Source organism: Elephantulus edwardii, unplaced genomic scaffold (assembly GCF_000299155.1).
Source record: "Elephantulus edwardii isolate Elephantulus edwardi_28Jun2011 unplaced genomic scaffold, EleEdw1.0 scaffold00216, whole genome shotgun sequence".
NCBI lineage: Eukaryota > Metazoa > Chordata > Mammalia > Macroscelidea > Macroscelididae > Elephantulus > Elephantulus edwardii.
This window is the reverse complement of record NW_006399966.1, coordinates 3,302,436-3,320,644: the sequence shown is the minus strand read 5'-3', so window position 1 is coordinate 3,320,644 and position 18,209 is coordinate 3,302,436. Positions and strand designations below refer to the sequence as shown.

At 49.4% G+C, this 18,209-nt stretch overlaps 2 protein-coding genes across 2 annotated transcripts; both read left to right on the top strand.

The window, feature by feature from the left end:
• Positions 1–4,027: 4,027 nt before the first annotated feature.
• ACBD4 (acyl-CoA binding domain containing 4) lies at positions 4,028–9,648 on the top strand. The gene is made up of 9 exons (XM_006897825.1): positions 4,028–4,115; positions 4,384–4,504; positions 4,577–4,661; positions 4,930–5,050; positions 5,244–5,330; positions 5,656–5,726; positions 5,822–5,900; positions 6,537–6,676; positions 9,526–9,648. Exons 1-9 carry the CDS (start codon positions 4,028–4,030, stop codon positions 9,646–9,648), a joined length of 915 nt encoding a protein of 304 aa, XP_006897887.1.
• A 7,081-nt stretch (positions 9,649–16,729) lies between these two features.
• On the top strand, positions 16,730–17,815 carry HEXIM1 (hexamethylene bis-acetamide inducible 1). The gene is given in 1 exon segment (XM_006903634.1): positions 16,730–17,815. A coding segment is annotated over 1 exon segment (1,086 nt).
• The last annotated feature ends 394 nt before the right edge of the window (positions 17,816–18,209 follow it).

Genomic DNA, 18,209 nt, shown 5'->3' with positions numbered 1-18,209 from the left:
GGGGCTGAGGAAGCGGGGAGGGGGCCGGGGCGGGGGCGGGGGGAGGTGTGTGGCACTGACTTCGGACTTCACCTGCTCTTTCCCCTAGGGCCTGAGATACCGTGTTCGACCCTGCCTCGAGGTTCCGATTCCTCATTCCTTGACTGGTCCTTTAACGCTGGCCTCAGCCCCCTTTCTGGGGGCGCCCCGCAGTGAGCAACAGCTGCCTCCTGGCACAGATTCTTTACCTTTTTGAAGACCCTAACTCAAAGCGACTTCCCTGTCCTTCTGTCCTTCATTCTCCCCCATTCCACCTCTTAGGCCTCCGGGAAAGAGCGGGGCGTCAACATGCGACTCGTCCTAGGTTGGTGATCCTCGGGGACCCCAGACACCTAGGTTAGGGGAACAGGAATGCTTCGGTTGTGGCGTTTGGTCCGCTGCGCGCCCACGATGGTGGAAGTACTCGTGGTGAATAATCTGGAGAAGATGGGATGAGATTAAATCTAGAGTCTCTTGCAGTTGGTTTTAGGCGGCCTGACTCGAACACGTTCGGGGTTTGCTCGAGCCGGCCTCAGCATGGCACGTCATGACCACGACATCAATCCATTAGTGAGCTCTCGCATGGGGTCGGCGTGGTGATTTGTGTCAGGTGTGCAGTAGTTATGTTAACCCACTTCAGTATGTGAGCAAAAGGTGAAATGTACAGGTAACTAAAGTTCTGCTGGTGCGAGTGTTTGCATAGTCAGTGTCTAGTTGCCTGAGTCTGCGACCGAGAGTTGGGTGCGTAGCGCCACCAGGCGGCTACCAGGAGCTTAGCATTCCAGCTCCTAGATTAGCATCAGGATGGATGGCAAAGAGATTGAGATTGTTCACAGCTTCAGTTTGCTCGGCTCCACGGTCAACACTCTTGGCACCAGCAGCCAGGAAATAAAAAAACGTATTGCGATGGGAAAGTCTGCTGTTAGGGACCTCTCTAAAGTACTCAAGAGCAAGTGTCTCTCTGGAGACTAAGGTGCGCCTGGTACAGGCCATGGTCTTTGCAATCACTTGTTATGCATCAGAGAGTTGGACAATGACTAGGGAGGATAGAAGGAGAATTGACGCCTTTGAGCTGTGGTGCTGGAGAAGAGTATTGAATATACCCTGGACTGCCAAGAAAACAAACATTTCATCCTGGAGAGGGTTAAACCAGGCTACTCCTTGGAGGCAAGGATTCTGGGCCTTCGCCTGACATACTTTGGACATATTGTAAGGAGAGACAGGTCCTTGGAGAGGGACATCATGCTTGGGAAGGGTGGAGGGACAGCGCAGGAGGGGAAGACCCTCTATGAGGTGGATTGATTCAGTGACTGGGGTAATCAGGATGGGTGTGTCAGAGGCAATGCGATTGGTACAGGATAGAGCAGGGTTTAGGGCTGTTGTATATAGGGTCGCTATGAGTCGCAAATGACTTGATGGCACATAACAACAGCAACAGGTTAGCCATCTACTTGCTTATCCCATTCTCAGAAATCCCAGACCTAGAGATTCTGTTTAGAGAATCGATGTCTTTGAAGTGTGGTGTTAACAGAGGGGTACTGAATATCCCTTGGACAACAACAAACAAATCTGCCCTGGAGGAAGTGCAGCCCGGGGTATCTCTTACAGGCAAATATGGTGAAACTTGATCTTACATACTTTGAGCATATATCGTCAGGAAGAGCCAATTCTTGGAAAAGGACGTCATGCTGAGAAAGGTATAAGATCAGAGAAAGAGAAGACGACTTCCAACAAGATCAATTCATAGTGACTAACAATGGGCTCAAGTATATCAGAAATCATGATGATGATGCAGTATAGGGCAAAGTTCAGATCCGTTATTCATACAGTCGCTATGAGTTGGAACAAGCTTGGAAGCATGAGTGGCATCCACTTCCGAAATAGCTAGCTTCTGGAAATCCTATGAACCTGGAGAAAGGATGAAATTATGCAAGTGTGCAGGTCTTTTGTTCATAGGATCGCTATGAGTCGCCTATGACTCAACGACACTTAACAACAACAACAAACATGAGTTATAGACGATTCAATAGCCTGTGACAAGAAGAGACTCTGCATAGTGGCTAAGGACCCCTTGGCCTTTTGGGGTCCTGAGGCACTAGTCTTAGCGCCTGTACTTTTTTTTAAAAGTTATTGGTTTGTGTGCGGTCATGCCTATATATTGTTATTTTGTATGTGTGCTTTGTGTTTTTACAATCATATGTATACATCGTGTTTCGTTCATAGTCTTTGTACTTTTTCATGGTTCAAAATTAGGAAAGGAGTGCATCAGGGATGTATCCTGTCTCCACACCGTTTCAATCTATATGCAGTACAGATTATTCAAGAGGCTGGGTTTTATGAGGAGGAATGGGCATGATTGGAGGAAGACTTATCAACAATCTACATTATGCAGATGACACATCCTTACTTGTTCGAACTGAGGAGGACCTGAATTCCTTGCTTGCTGCAGAAAGTCAAGGACTGTAGTCTTCAATATGGATTGAAACTCAACATCAAGAAGACAAAGATTCTCACCACTGGGCCAATTGGCAGCATCATGATAGATGGAGAAGAAGTTGAAGTTGTTAACAATTTCAGCTTGCTCAGCTCCACAATCAACACTCTTGGCAACAGCAGTCAGGAAATCAAAAGACATATTGCATTAGGAAAATCTGCTGTCAGGGACTTCTCCAGAGCACTGAGAAGCAACGATGTCAGTCTAAAGACCAAGGTGCGCCTGATCTAGGCCATGGTCTTCACAATTACTTGCTATATATTAGACAGCTGGACGAAGACTAAGGAGAACAGAAGAATTGATGCCTTTGAGTTGTGGTGCTGGAGGAGAGTCTTAAACATACCTGGACTGCCAAGAAAACAAGTAGGTCTGTCTTGGAGAGGATGAAACCAAGTTTTCTCCTTGAAGGCTAGGATTTTGAAGCTCAGTCTCTCATACTTTGGGCATGTGGCCAGGAGGGACAGGTCATTGGAGAAGGACATCGTGCTTGGAAGGGTGAAGGGACAGTGCAGGAGAGGAAGATCCAGGATGAGATGGATTGATACAATAATAACTGGGGCAATGGAGGGTTGGTGGGTCAGAGTCAATGAGATTGGCTCAGGACAGGACAGGCTTCAGAGCTGTTGTACGTAAGGTCGCTATGACTCGCAGGCGACTCGATGGCACATCACAACAACAGTAACAATCTGTACTTTTGATACTGTAGTTAGCTCTTTGTGAAGGTCCTTCCTTCTGCTTACTCTTGTTAGTTGCGTCAGCACCGGAGCTGGGTGGCCACAAGGTGGCGCGCGGACTCGATGTAATCTCACCGTGTCCACCAGGGAGCGCTGCCATCCGCCTCTGGCGGTCCGGAGGCGGAGAACCGAGCCCGCATATTGGCCCCGCCTCTTTGGGAGAGGTCCCATGGAACTATTTGCATATATTGAAAGAGTCACGCTGAGTGGTTGAGGTGTAGAAGCCGAATGTGAAACACGCTCTCCTATTGGCTAAAGTTTCTTCCCTTGTCCCTTGTTCTCCCCCAGGCCTGTTTGTGCCCTGAGGTCAGTCGGAAGCCTCCGGCAAGTGGCGAAAGAGGGCTCAGGTGTCCGGGCAGTGGGCGCTGCCGGGTAAGTGCGAGGCGACTAGGTCTGGATGCGGGGAGCCAGGGAGAGGCATTGTTTGCCCCGCCCTGACTCCTTCACTTACCTATTTGCTGGTCTAGGAGTTGGGGATGCGTCCCTAAAAAAGGAGCGTCTGGGGACATATCTCACACTGGGGACCCTTATCACCTGACTCTCCGCCCACTCCCTGATGATCCTGGAGGTCTTCAACACTTGGGGTAGGAAAAGGAGTGTCTCTCAGCCTCGTCTTGGTTCCCTCCGACTTTCCTCCCAGGGTATCCCACTCAGGCTCTATTCTCCTGTAAGATCAGAGACTCTTAGGAGTATATAGTGAGTGGGCACAGACCTGCCATTATGGGACTTGCTCTTGCAGAACCGCTCACAAGTCGGGCTCCAGGCCTTGGAACAACTGGATATGGGCACCGAGGATGAAGGCCCAGCGCCAGATTGCCAGCAGCAGTTCCAGGCTGCAGTCAGCGTCATTCAGAGCTTGCCCAAGAACGGTGAGGCGGGGGTCACTCTGGGCACTGGCATTTATTTCGGGTGTTGGACCTGCTAGGATCTGGCCTCTGGGGGGAAAGTGGCTCAAATTCCTGAAATTCTTACAGAAGGCTTCTAGCCCACCTGTGCTGCCCTATGGATCAACCTTTGGGTCCGACTCCCTAGGGAGGCCCTCAGCAGTTCTGTCCACTCAGGGGTGGGTCACCTCCATCTTGATCCTCAGGAGGCTGGGATTGATGTTCTGCTCTCCACTTCCCAACCCCTGCCCAGGCTCTTACCGTCCCTCCTACGAAGAGATGCTGCGGTTCTACAGCTACTACAAACAAGCTACCATGGGGCCCTGCCTGGTTCCGAGGCCTGGTTTCTGGGACCCTATTGGACGCTATAAGTGGTGAGCTCCCCACCAGAGGGGCAAGCAAGTCTCTGCTGTCAGCTGGCCTTCTCACAGCCCTCTGCCCTCCAGGGATGCCTGGAACAGCCTGGGCAAGATGAGCAGGGAGGAAGCCATGTCCGCCTATATTGCTGAGATGAAGGTGGTGGCACAGAAGGTAGGAGGGCTGCCTGCTAAGCTCCCACCCCAGTGGCCTGCCGCCACCGCTCAGTGCTGACCTTGATGTTTTCAGCACAGGATACCCCCATGACAACCACCACCATTATGCTGCCTCCAGCCTGCCCATCTCTCCTCCCTGGCTGAAGGAAGGTGGAGTGGGCAGGGCAGGATAGGGGCAGGTGGAGGGCTTAGCTGGAGGAACATGGAGGGGGCAGTGGTGGGAAACCAGCAGGCCAGCCAGCCCCAACAAGCCCTCTTGTCCACAGGTGATCGACACAGTGCCACTGGGTGAGGTAGCAGAGGACATGTTTGGTTACTTCGAGCCTCTGTACCAGATGATCCCTGACATGCCAAGACCCCCAGAAGCCTTCCTGAGAAGAGTTACAGGTCAGGCATGGTGAGGGGCCTACTCAGTTGGGGTAAGGGGGGCTGGAGGCAGAGATGCCAGGTGATGACCCTGTAAGACAGACCCTCAACCAGTACTTCCACTGAAACGGGACTTGGGCCATACCTGTAGCTGGTGGGGAGTAGAGGTAACAGCCTCCCCTTAGACCCAACTCTGGGTGCTGTGTCTCAGCAGGTCAGAAGGAGCAGGTGCTGAACGGAAATGGTGGGGCTAATAAGGAACTTCCGTGCCCCCCTAAGGACCCCACCTCTCCGGGCCCAGGTCAGTGCCTGAGCGGCAGAGGCAGAGAGGCAAACTCAGATCTGGGGACCTCCTGATGGCAAGGGAGAAAGTGGGATGCCATGCCTTACTCTTTATGCCACGTACCCTGCACTTTCAAATCTGTGCCAGGGCAGATTCTGGGCTCCTTATGCCAGGGTGTGCGTTCTGGGGTTTTTGTTCTGCAGCCTCACTTCTGTGTGTTACTCCTTTGTGTCCCTTATGGTAGTCTCCACAAAGACTGGCCCCGAGTAGATGATCTGTCCACTCCATGCTCCTTCTCTTTCCTTTGTAGCTTCAGCAATAATTCTACCTCTTCTCTCCCCAGAATCCCAACCTCCCAGGGATCTGGACTCTGAGGTTTTTTGTGACTCCCTGGAGCAGCTGGAGCCAGAGCTGGTGAGACCTTGTCCCCCCCACAGATCCCAGATCCCACACCCACTGTGCGGTGGCTGCTCCCACCTACCCTCAAGCCTTGTGACTCATCTCCACAGGGCTGGGCTGAGCAGAGGGGAGCTCCAGGAGAGACCAACAGCAGGACCAGCCCTGGGCCCACTGCCTCCAGGGAAAAAGGTGAGCCCCTGCTGACCTTTCACCCTCCTCTGCCCTTCCCTGAAGTCCTAGCACTCAGGCCTCCCTCAGTGCTGTACTTTTAGGGCAGAGGTAAAAGTCCAGAGCTGGGCACCAAGAGAGTAACCTCTGTCACAGGCAGATACTCACCTGGGTGGGCAAAGTCCCTGCCCTGCCTCCTCTCCCAAAGGCCAGCCAGGAGTCCACAGCCTCTGTCCTGAGAAAAGATGAGTCCTCTCCCACCTACAGTTTCATGGTCTGGTGAAGTTACTCCCCCTCTGGGCCTCTCACTTAGGGCTCTCAAAGGAAAACAATACCCTCTCTCCCTTCTAGAAATTCCGTGTGCCAAGGCTCTTAGAAGTATTTTCATATACGTTATGTCCCTTACTTATTTGAGTGACCAACTTTATAAAGCAAAGGGCATCTTACTTGAAATTTTCAGATGACAAAATGTAGTTCAGAGAAGTTTCTGACTTGCCCAAAGTCACACAGCTGGTTAAGAGTTAGTGCCAGGATTCTAACAAGGATGGCCTCTGCAGGAGTTGCACATGGTACAGGGATGTGCCCAGTCTGCCACCACCTTACGCGACCTTTAGCTGAGCTGCCTCCTAGTCACCTATCCCTGTCTGTGCTCTGCAGAGGACTTGAGGGGTAACTTGCTGGGACCCCAGGAACTGGACACATGGCTGGTGGGGACAGTTCGAGCTCTACAAGAAAGCATGCAGGATGTCCAGGGGAGACTGCAGAGCCTGGAGAGCATGCCTCGCCCCCACAAACAGGTGAAGCCCCCTGACCCCATTAAGACGTGGACTTATCTGGGTGTTCCAACTCCAGCCTTCTCACTCAGCTGCTTTGCCACTGTTATGTCTCTGCCTGCCCATCACATGCCTCTTCCAGGCTCAGAGTGGCTTATGGTATAAGCAGGGAAGCCAAGGGTCTAAAGTGCTTCCACTTGTAAGAGAGTGGGGAGGGCTGTCCCCTCGTTTTTGCCTCCCTTGTGCATGAAGAAAAAGGAGTAGGATAAGGAATTTTGAGAGTTGGAAGGGTGGTGACGATTTGCTCTCTACACTGGGGTTGGGGCCCTTGTTGACTTTCGGTCAAGCTTTTGTTTTCCAGGTAAGTCTGGTTAGTTTTCCCTAAACACCTCGGCCCTTCCGTCCCTCACTCCTTTCAGTACGTAGCTCAGCTTGCCCCTTTCACGTTGACCCCTAGGCTCTGCAGATTAAGTAACAATTGCCATTTCTGGAGCTCCAACTGTGCCAAATATGCTATTTATAAGACCTCATGTTAATCACTCACCAGCTCTATGAAATAGTTCTTGTCATCTCCATTTTACAGATGAGGAATCTTAAGACTCTGAGAGGTTATTTCCTGAGGGTGCACAGCCTGGATGACCCTCAGCGTTGCTGTGAGGATTGGGTGAGATCATATGTGCTGGTGCTTCTACTAAGCTCAGCACACAGGAAGCCCTTGTTATTACTGTTAGGAACAAGAGGTGATGTGACTGAGAGTGGCCCAGACTTTCCCTGTCTGACACCTGGATGTGGAGGATCCCTGAGGGACTCCTTAGTATAGTTGGCATCTACCAGGGTGCCAGGTAGTTCCTCATACCCACAGAAGCCCACTTTCCAGAACCTTCTCCCTCTCCCAGGACTTCACCTTTTACTGACTTTATAGGGAGCTCTAGGGTCTTAATAGTAAGGAGCTGTGCTGCCAACCTAGAGTTTGAATCCACTAGCTGCTCTGTGAGTGAAAGATAAGGCAGTCTCTTTCTGTGCGTTTTACTACCTCTGAAAAACCGCTGGAGGGTTGGCTATGGGTCAGTTCTGACTTGATGATGAAACTCACCCACTGACTTTATGTGCAGTGATTTCAAGTTTTTATATTATATGCCTGGGCTTGGGGGCGGGGTCTCTGGGACTTATAAATGGCTAAAATGCTTAGATGCTGACTCAAAAGTTGGCAATTCAAGTCTACCTAGAGGCTCGGATTTAGAAAAATGAGACACTGAAAACCTGAGGGAACACCGTCTTGCTGACACACATGGGTCACTATGAGTCAGAACTGGTTCAGCGGTAACTGGTAATGGTTATAGATCCTAAGCCAAGGTTCCTCTGCTAAATATCTGTGTTTACATCTCTAAAAGTAAGAACATTCTACTCTCCAGTCAAAATAGTTACCACACTATTTGTAATTTCTTAATATCATTAAATGTGTGATCCAAGTTCTAATCTCCCCAGCTGTTTCAAGCTTGGCCTTTCTGGTAGCTTTGTCTGTCTAGCCCAGGACCACATACTTTACATTATGTTCCCTTAATCTCTTCTCATCTAGAGGAACAATCCCTCTTCCTTGCTACTTACACTGTGATGACAATGGCCCAGGAATGCTGCAGGATGCCCATCTTCTGAGGGTGTTTCCTTACATCCTCATGGTTTTGTTTTGCTACATATTTTACTTGGTTTTGACCAAATTACAGCAGATACATTCTTCACATCAAGGGACAATGATGCCTGTCGTCCTATCAGTTAGTATTTCTAGCATGGACCACTTTCATGGATTATCGGGATATCGGCCTGACCCCACCATTGTAAAGTCACATCCTCCTCCTGCAACCAGGGAATGTTCTTCTTTGTGTTATACTGGCACCTCAAAAATGTTTAGTTCCCCGATAACTCCATTTGCCATATGGTTTTTAACAGCATTAATAATCCTTGCCTGAATAGATAATTTTTGAAGAAAATGTTTATTTCTAAATTTTATTATTTCAACATGTGTTGCCATTTTTCTGTAAAGCAAAACTTTTTCTCTGATCTTCTAGGATATTCCTGAAATACAGTTCCCTCTAAGAAGGCAGGATTAATGCTGTCTCTTTAAAGTAAGAAGTTAATTCAACAAGTCACCTCACTGGTGAAAAATTTTTCTTTTTTTGAGTATCATTAATGGCTCTTGGAATTTTAAGACTCAATATTTCAATCAACTGCAATAATCATTCATCATTCCTTTTAATACTCGGACTGTCACAGGTTAACCAGTAGAGACCCTTTCAAGCTAATTCTGTCCTTCTAACAAGACTTCACTACCCTTTTAAAGTTTTATGCTTTCTGGTTCAAAATATCCCACACTCACTTCTTTCTCTTCCAGAAATCACTTCCCTAAGGAGTTCTAAATCCTTTTCATGGGAAATGGGTGTTTAGAAACAAAATTTGAATGGCCAAGGCCCTTTGGAATATGTGGCAATAGGATGCCTTCAAGGGAGCCTAGGGTAAGAAGCCGAGCTGCCAAACCAAAGCCATGCTGTTCCGACCCACCAGCAGCTCCTCAGGGTGGGCAATCTCCTCCCCTGCAATTTACTACCTGTGATAACCAACTCAAAAACATCACGATGTCTTTAGATCATGCCAACAGGCTCACTGCTTTGTGGTGTAGAAACGGGCTAGAAGCTTTTCCTTGCCATGTCAGCTCTTCCCCTACCTTGGATTGCCCTGGGCCAGAGGATGTGGGAGGGTTTTGTCTGAATCTGTCATCAAGAGTCATATGTAACACCCACTAAGCTCAGGAAGGGGTCGGAAGGAGGATCAGTTTGTGCTGAAACTTGGGCTGGTCCCTAACTCCCTCCTCTTGACAACAGAGACCTCCACCCAGTGCCAGACCATGGCCCCTCAGGCTCTCGGGTCCCACGCTGCTCTTCTTCCTCCTGTGGCCCTTCGTTGTCCAGTGGCTCTTCAGACAGTTTCGGACCCTGAGGAGGTGACTTAATGGAGAGGTCTCTGCAGCCAACTGAGAAGGGAAGGCTACTTGCCCCCTTGTTTTGCTGTGTCTTGAGCCTTCTAAAATTGGGAGAGGAAGGCATTAAATCATGTTGGCTTTGACGCCCACCCCCTTCCCTAACGGGGAAGGAGATGACTCCACTCTTCCCCGCAGCTTCCCAAGAAGCTCCCTCCCCCAACCGCCCAGCCTCCCCTAGGGAGCCTACCGTGAGGTCAGCGGCGACGGGGTGGGCCTGCCCCCTCCCCACCCTCCAGGTCACCTGATGCCTTCCTCTCCAGCTTCTCCCCTGGAGGCTCAGCTCTGGGACAAGTTGGGACTTGGCCGGGGCCCGAGCCAATGATTGGCTGGGAGGATGTGCTGGGGAAGGGGATTGGACGGGCCTGGGACCGGGAAGCAAAGCAGTGATTTTGCCTGACCTTCGGCCCTCAAGGCCGCCCTACACACACTCAGGACGTCTTCACTGAAAATTCACTTTACAAATGTTTCACTAAATAAAAGAAAACCTTAATCTGCCTTCTGTGACCCCACGGAGTGAGTGAGGAAAGGAGCCTGGACTAGGGCGCACGAGTACAAACCCCATTCCTGCACCCCCACCCCTCACTCTTTGTTGAAGGCCCAAGGGAAACTAGTTGGGGTTTTTAAATAAGAACTATTTTCCCTCCTCCTGGGTGAGAGAATGGAAAACTGGTTTGGGTCTCGAGGACAGGGAGGGTGAGGAGGTGCACAGAGAGAGGAGGAGGTGGGGGGTGAGGAGGGGAGGGGAGAGGCCAACCACAGCCTAGGCGGGAGGGACTGAGGGCGGCAGCCCAGCCCATTGGAGGCTGGATCTTAGGGAGCTCGGGGTGACAGGAAGGGATCTCGGCCTGCACCTCCCAGCCCCACGCCCTGGTCGGAAGAGGCACCCAAACCCTAATCTCGGCCTCCCCTTCCTTGGCTATCTCAAGGAAATTTCTGGAAGAACCAGGCCCAGCGGTAGCCTTGTCTTCGCCCCGTCCTGATGAGCTAGGGAAGGGGTCTCTAAGGGCTACCCTGACTATGAAAGAGACAAAGCTCTTTTCATCATTAAACCAGTCCTGCTGTTTAAATGACCAGGGCATGGAAAATACGAGTTGTTATTAGGTGTTGTAGACTTCAGTACGACTCATCACAACCCTATGAACAACAGATCTGAACCCTGTCCTATCCTGTGTCATCCTCAAAATCTCTGACACTGTCAAGCCCACTGCTACAGTCATTGTCAGTCCACCTGGTTGAAGGTCTTCCTCTCCTTCATCATCCCTCCACCTGCAGATGTAATTAATATCAAAGGGTCTGACCCTTTCTTTGACATAATTTTAGAAAGTTCCACAAAATCTGTTTTATTCCCCCTCCCCCATTTTGACAAATGAGACCTTACAGCTTATCCTTGCCAGTAAGCTGTGGTTGGATTCAGCTGTATCTTCTAGATCCTCTTATTGGGATATGTAGGAGTGATCTGAAAATGTGGTTAACAATTTGGAGGTCTCCTCCCCCTTGACTACACTGTGAAACCCTTTTACCTCTGGATACTTATAGTGTAAGGGGTCAGTTCTTAGCTCTGAAAGTCTTGGTTAATGGTTAGAAAAGCAGAGAGCAAGCTTTTTAGATAGACCTGAATTATCAGAAGTCCAGGGGAACTAGGAGAGTGAGAGTCTGAAATGGCCAATATAAAAAACTGTGATGTCCTCTAGAGGCACTCTGAAGCCTGCATGTCTACACGGGGCCTGCCCCACTGTTCCACTATACACTGCTCACTAAGTGCTCCTGAGTTCTTTGGATATGATGCTTGCTTTTCTTAGCTATGGATTATAGCTAAAGTAGAGAGAGTACCAGAAGGATGTTTATTTGTGTTTTATCAACTGTGCAAAGGTATCTGACTGTATGGATCATAACAAATTGTGACTAACATTAAGAAGAATGGGAATTTTTTGAAAAGAAAAAAAGACTGGGAATCCCAGAACATTTGATTGTGCTCTTGTGAAATCTGTATCTAGAACAGGATGTTGTTGTCAGAACAGAGCAAGGGAATAGTGCATGGTTCAAAAACAAGAAAGGAGTGCATCAGGGATATATCCTTTCTCCATACTTTTTCAATCTCTATGCTGAGCAGATCATATGAAAGGCTGGACTTCATGATAAAGAAAGTGGCATCAGGATTGGATGAAGACTCATCAATAATCTGCATTATGCAGATGGCACACCCTGCCCGATGAAAATGAGAAGCACCTGAAGCGCTTGCTGCAGAGGGTCAAAGACTGCGTTCTTTAATATAGATTGCATCTCAACATCAACAAGACAAAGATCCTCACTACTGGGCCAATAGACAGCATCATGATAGATGAAGAAAAGGCTGAGGTTTTTAACAATTTCATCTTGCTTAGATCCATAATCAACATCCCCTTGGTACTAGCAGTCAGGAAATCAAAAGAGGCTGCATGGGGAAAATCTGCTGTGAAGGACCTCTCCAAAGTGCTAAACAGCCATGACATCAGTCTAGAGACTAAGGTGTACCTCATCTAGACCGTGGTCTTCTCAGTTGCTTGCTATGTATCTGAGAGCTAGACAATGACTCAGGATGATAGAAGAGTCTATGCCTGTGAGTTGTGGTGCTAGAGAAGAGTATTAAACATACACCAGGTACTGTCAAGAGAACAAACAGGCCTGTCCTGGAGAGGGTGAAACTAGGTTGTTCCTTGGAGGCAAGGATTTTTAAGTTCTGTCTCACATACATGGGCATGTTGCCAAGAGGAACCAATCCTTGGAGAAGGACAGATTGTTTGGAAGGGTAAAGGGTCAACACAGAAGAGGATGACCCCAAACGAGATAGACACAGTGACAGTGGCAATGGGATAAGACGTGTCAGAGATGGTGATGTTGTCTCAGGAAAGGTAAGGGTTCATAGGAGCACTATGAGTCGTAGTCGACACAATGGCACATAATATCTTCATAGAATGCCCCTCTTTGTACTACACTACCTGGGAAAACTCTCCATCCTCCAAGCATATCACCTCCATAAAACCTGTCCACCACTCCCAGCTCCCAGAAAACTTGGCTCACGAGCTCAGAGAGAGATTTTTCTCACTGGCATTTTGGCTCATTCCCTACCGAAATATGATTTGGTGGCTACTCCACATAGTCCATGAACAACCTGAGAGCAAAGATGACATTTAAATCAACCTTCTGCCCACTTAACAAATGTTTACTAAATGAAGGAATAAGAACCTGAAGTTTGTTAGAGTTGCTGGGAATGAAAAGGAACCATATCCAGAGTTCTTAAGAATTATGTTGTTTGCTGTTATTTGCTGTTGAGTTGCCTGCAACTCAGTGACCCTATGTACAACAGCCCTAAACCCTGCTCTATCCTGTGCCAATCTAATTGTCTCTGACACCCCTACCCTCACTACCCTAATCACTGAATCAATCCATCTCACTGAGGGTCTTCCTCTCATGCTCTCCCTAACCTAGGACTAGTCCCACCTTGCAATATGTCCAAAATATGTCAGACGAAGCTTCAGATTTTTTTTTTTAATAAGGCATAGTGTGCTATAAAGATCTGTGTTGTGTCGGGTACCGTCATGTCATTAAACCTTGTACTTAGTTTCTGAGTCTTAGCAATTTCGATTCCTTACATATAAAATGGAGATGAGAATTCAGACCCTGTTTAATTCACTGCGCTGTGGATAGGTCAAAGGGTCCACATGTAAAAGGGCACTAGGTGCAAAGTGGTAGAAATGTATAAACTGTAACTATTAAGAAATGAGAATGGGTGGACACAGAAGAAATAAAAAGAAACACTTTAGGACTAAGTGATTATGGAGAGTTTTGGCCATCATAGATCCTATTCTTTGGATGGGGGCTCAGGACGTGAGAGTGTGGAGTTAAGGGTTTATCCAAAGTGGCTTTCCCAGCCATTGTTTGACTTTGTCATGTCTGCCACATTGTGTGACTTTGCTAACATGCCCACTTCTCACAAGAGGAATAGTTAGTTAGTCTTGCTAATAAATTAAGCAGTCCAGCAGAAGAAGAAATCATTCGTGTCCTCCCACCCTTCCCAGTAAAGCAACAGCAACCAGAGACTGCAACGTGTCCTTCAGGACCAGAGTAACAGCTATGGCAGCTAAAGCAGAAAACCAGCATGAGGACTGCTACCCTCCACCGAGGATCAAAGCTGAGTTGCCTGTGAGCTCATTTTGGAAGCTGTCTTGACTATATTCTGTTTCTAACCTGGATCATAACCTTTTGACTTCCCCAGTATGGTTCTGTGTGGTCTGAGTTATTGCATAAGATTTTGGATCCAGTAAAGCCATATAATTGGTATTGGGATGAGTAAAAAGAAGTGTTGGGGTATATCTGACCTCATTGGAATTGATTTTCTGCTGCTAATGGGGTCAATTCCTCTTTGTGAACTTGGTAAATGTCAGATATGGCCATCCCCACATGGCCCTTGCTCTTTTTACAGAGGCAATTTCTCTCAAGGGAAAATCCATCCCCTATTATTTATGTCAAACTTATACATAAACCAAGAGGTGGTTATCAGAACAGACTGCATGGTTTGTAATCAAGAAAAGTGTTAATCAGGGTTGTATCCTTTGAGAAACTGGACTTTATGGAGGAAGAATGTGGCATCAGGATCAGGGGAAGAATCAACAACTTGCAATATACAGATGACATAACCTTGGTTGCTGCAGGGAAAGAGGATTTGAAGTTCTTGCTGCAGAAGATCAAGGACTATAGCTTTCATCACAGCATCAAGAAAACAAAAATCTCCCCTACTGGGCCAATATCATGATAGATGGAGATAAGGCAAGAATGTTAGTTTAACATCCAAGCCTGATGCCAGTCATTGTCTTTTCAATGACTTGCTATGCATCTATTAGTGAACAGAAGAACTGATGCCTTGGAGTTGTGATGCTGAGGAAGAGTACTAAATATCCTATGGACTGCCAAGAGAACAAATATGTCTTGGAGAGGGGGCAGCCAGAGTGCTCTTTAGAGGAAAGGATAGTCAAACTGTCTCACATACTTTGGGCATGTCCTTCGAAGGACATCATGCTTGAAAGTGGAGGGTCAGTGAAGGATGGGAAAGCTTTCAGGGAGATGGATTGACAAAAGCTAGCTGTAACAATGAATTCTAGTGTGGCAGAGATGAGGATGGCACAGGCTAGGGCAGGGTTCAGATTTGTTCATAATTTCTCCTGCTTTCCCCATTTCAGAGACCCTCCTCCTCAGGAAAACCCACATCGCCCACAGAGGCAAGGCTTCTGCAGATGGTACTCCCTCCCTTTCACTACCCAGGGCTGATGATTCATCTCGACCTCGCCCCACCCCAACTAAGAGGCTCTTCGGCTAGCCTGGACCCCACCCCGCCCCCACCCGAGCTCAGGAAATGCTCCTGATGCTAAGGGAAGAGACCAAGTCGTCCCCTGGAAGCCATTTTCTTCGACAGAGCTAAGACTCAGGGCGAGGTCTTCTCGTCCAGCTGTCCAGGCGCAGGCCCTGAGCTCCTCATCCTCACCCAGAGAAAGGCGCGACTGCGAATCACCATTTTGCTTTAAGCTCTCGGGCGGAGGTGGCCAGTGGCGGTCCAGGGGCTGCGCGTCACCGAGTTACCGCCACCCAGGACTCGAACCCGCCCTCTCATTTTCTGCGGCCTAGTCCAGGGCTTCTGTGCTAAATGCAGTCGCACTGTCCCTTTAAGGCGGCACTTTTTATTCATTTGTTTACTTCTTGGTGAGCTTTTAGGTATATTACAAAATGGGTTCACAATATCCTTCTGCAAATAGTAATTCCAGGCGCCAACTAGACATTTTGAAGGCATTACTATAATCTTAAGAATTGGGACTTAATAGCTGTGGGCCAGTTTCTCTCTTTTTAACATTTAATCCAGTTTTACACTTTGGGGACTACTTTTCAGGGATAAACCATTCCCCCCATTTAGTTAGCAAGTGCTTGTGACTTCAATAACTCTTCTGCTAAGGATAAAATAAGAAAATAACTTTTAAAACGCACTTTTTCATAAAAATATTTTGCGTAGCCCCTCAGAAGCCACGGAATTTTCTAGTACTCTTGAAGCATAATGGTATGATCCAGAGCCCGCCTTCCTCGGCGAGCTCACTGACTCTTAGCCAATGGTCTCTTACGTTTCCCTAGTGAGGGATAAGCGATGGAAGGAGTCGGCTGTGGAGACGCCCCCTCTGCGTCCTGGGATTGGTTACGTAGCTCGGCGCGCGAGGACGGCGGGCATAAATGATGTGAACTACGACTCCCGGCTTCCGGCTAATGGAACCTTGCTGCGCGTGCGCAGGGGCGGAGCAGCTAAGCTCCTATATAAAAAGGGCGCAGAGGGCTGAGAGACAGCAGTTGGAAGTTGGCAGATGGAGAGGCAGGTTGGGAAGGAAATAGGCTGAGGAGGCGGAAGAGAAACCATCTGAAGGAGGAGAAGGGAGGGAGGAAAAGAGGAGGAGGCAGAGGAGAGCAGAGCATCGAGCCAAAGGGGAGATGAGTTTGTCTGTCCTCCGCTGAGGCTCCGGCCGGGCCTAGGAAACTGGGAGCACGGACTGGAGCGACACCCGTGGAAGTGGGAGGAGGTGGCTCAGGGACTTTAACCCCTTGTGGGCTCTGCAGCAAGGGATTTAACCCTTTGTGGATCCAGCCCCTCCGAGGCAGCGTCATCGGGTAGTTTTAACCCCTTCAGGGGTAGATTTAACCCTTTGGACTTCTCATCTCTTCTCCCACTAACACTTCGGTCGTGGGGGTGCTCTGCAGGGCGGCTTGAGGCCCATCCTCTTCGTACATTACGTACTGTTCCTGCCACTGCTCCCCCTTGGATCCACTAACTGGCTGCGCTGAGGGCCTTTTAACCCTTTACTGCCTCGGGCTCCCCAAGTTGCAATTGGAGTTTGCTGGCAAACGGACTGACTGGAGGACGCACTTCAGGACTTAGCAGCCGAAGAGGACTTTGTTGGACATTTTGGTAAAAGAACCTTTTTTCCTTAAGGACTTTTAGCCCTACATTTTCAAACTTTGAGGAGACGACTCTACTAGACATGGCTGAGCCCACCCTGTCAGAATGTCTACAGGGGCCGCAAACTAGCAACTGCACAGGTGCTGTCGCTGCTGTCCAAGAAGAGCTGAACCCCGAGCACCCCCCAGGTGCGAAGGAGCGGGTGCCCAAGGAGGACAGTAGGTGGCAATCGAGAGCATCTCCCCGGTCGGGCTGCCGTCCGGGGCAGGAGGGGGACGGCTCCCCGGAGCCCCAGCCACCTCCCCTCTTGAGCCAGGCCTGCCCAGACCCTCGCTGCCCCGAAGCGGACGCGATGGGCCAGAACGGCGATGACCTGCCCGCTGGCGGAGCCTCCTCGCCAGCCGTGGAGGGAGAGCCGAGGCCCGAGGCCGAGCCCCCCGCCCACCCCGGTCTTGACTCCGAGGCCAACAAGTTGGAGGCTCCTGCCTCCGGGGGCGTGGAGGCGTGGGGGCAGCAGCAAAGACAGCTGGGCAAGAAAAAGCATAGAAGACGCCCCTCCAAGAAGAAGCGGCACTGGAAGCCGTACTACAAGCTGACCTGGGAGGAGAAGAAAAAGTTCGACGAAAAACAGAGCCAGCGAGCTTCGCGGATACGAGCCGAAATGTTCGCCAAGGGTCAGCCTGTCGCCCCCTACAACACCACGCAGTTCCTCATGGATGACCACGACCAGGAGGAGCCGGATCTCAAGACCGGGCTGTACGCTAAGCGGGCTGCTGCCAAATCGGACGACACGAGCGATGAGGAGTTCATGGAAGAAGCGGGTGAGGAGGACGGGGGCAGCGACGGGATGGGAGGGGACGGCAGCGAGTTTCTGCAGCGGGACTTCTCGGAGACGTACGAGCGGTACCACGCCGAGAGCCTGCAGAACATGAGCAAGCAGGAGCTCATCAAGGAGTACCTGGAGCTCGAGAAGTGCCTCTCGCGCATGGAGGACGAGAACAACCGGCTGCGCCTCGAAAGCAAGCGGCTCGACAACGACGACGACGCGCGGGTGCGGGAGCTGGAGCAGGAGCTGGATCGGCTGCGCGCCGAGAACCTCCAGCTGCTGACCGAGAACGAACGGCACCGGCAGCGGGAGTGAGCGCCGCTCTCCAAGTTTGGGGACTAGACTGAAACTTTTGGAGGGAGGAAAGGGGACTTTTTACGGTGAAGGAATGTAACATTATATACATGTGTATATAAGACTGGACCTTTTTACGACAAATAATCAGAAGAGAAAATCCCCCGGCTTTGGTTGGTAAATTTAGCTATGATGTAGCTAGCCTGTGTGCTTTCTCTTGTTCTTTAATTACGTGAATCTGATGGGTTGCTTTTCTTGTTTTCCTTTCTAGAAGATTTTTCTTTTCTAAATGTGCAAGTAATCTGACCAAGTTATAATGCGTTTGTTTAAAGGAAAAAAACAAAAAACAAACCCCACAAATTCCCCTCCTCCTTAAACGGAGCTGTAAGGTGGCCAAATATGAGAACCATTAAATTCATTCTAGTTATAATAAATTTAATAT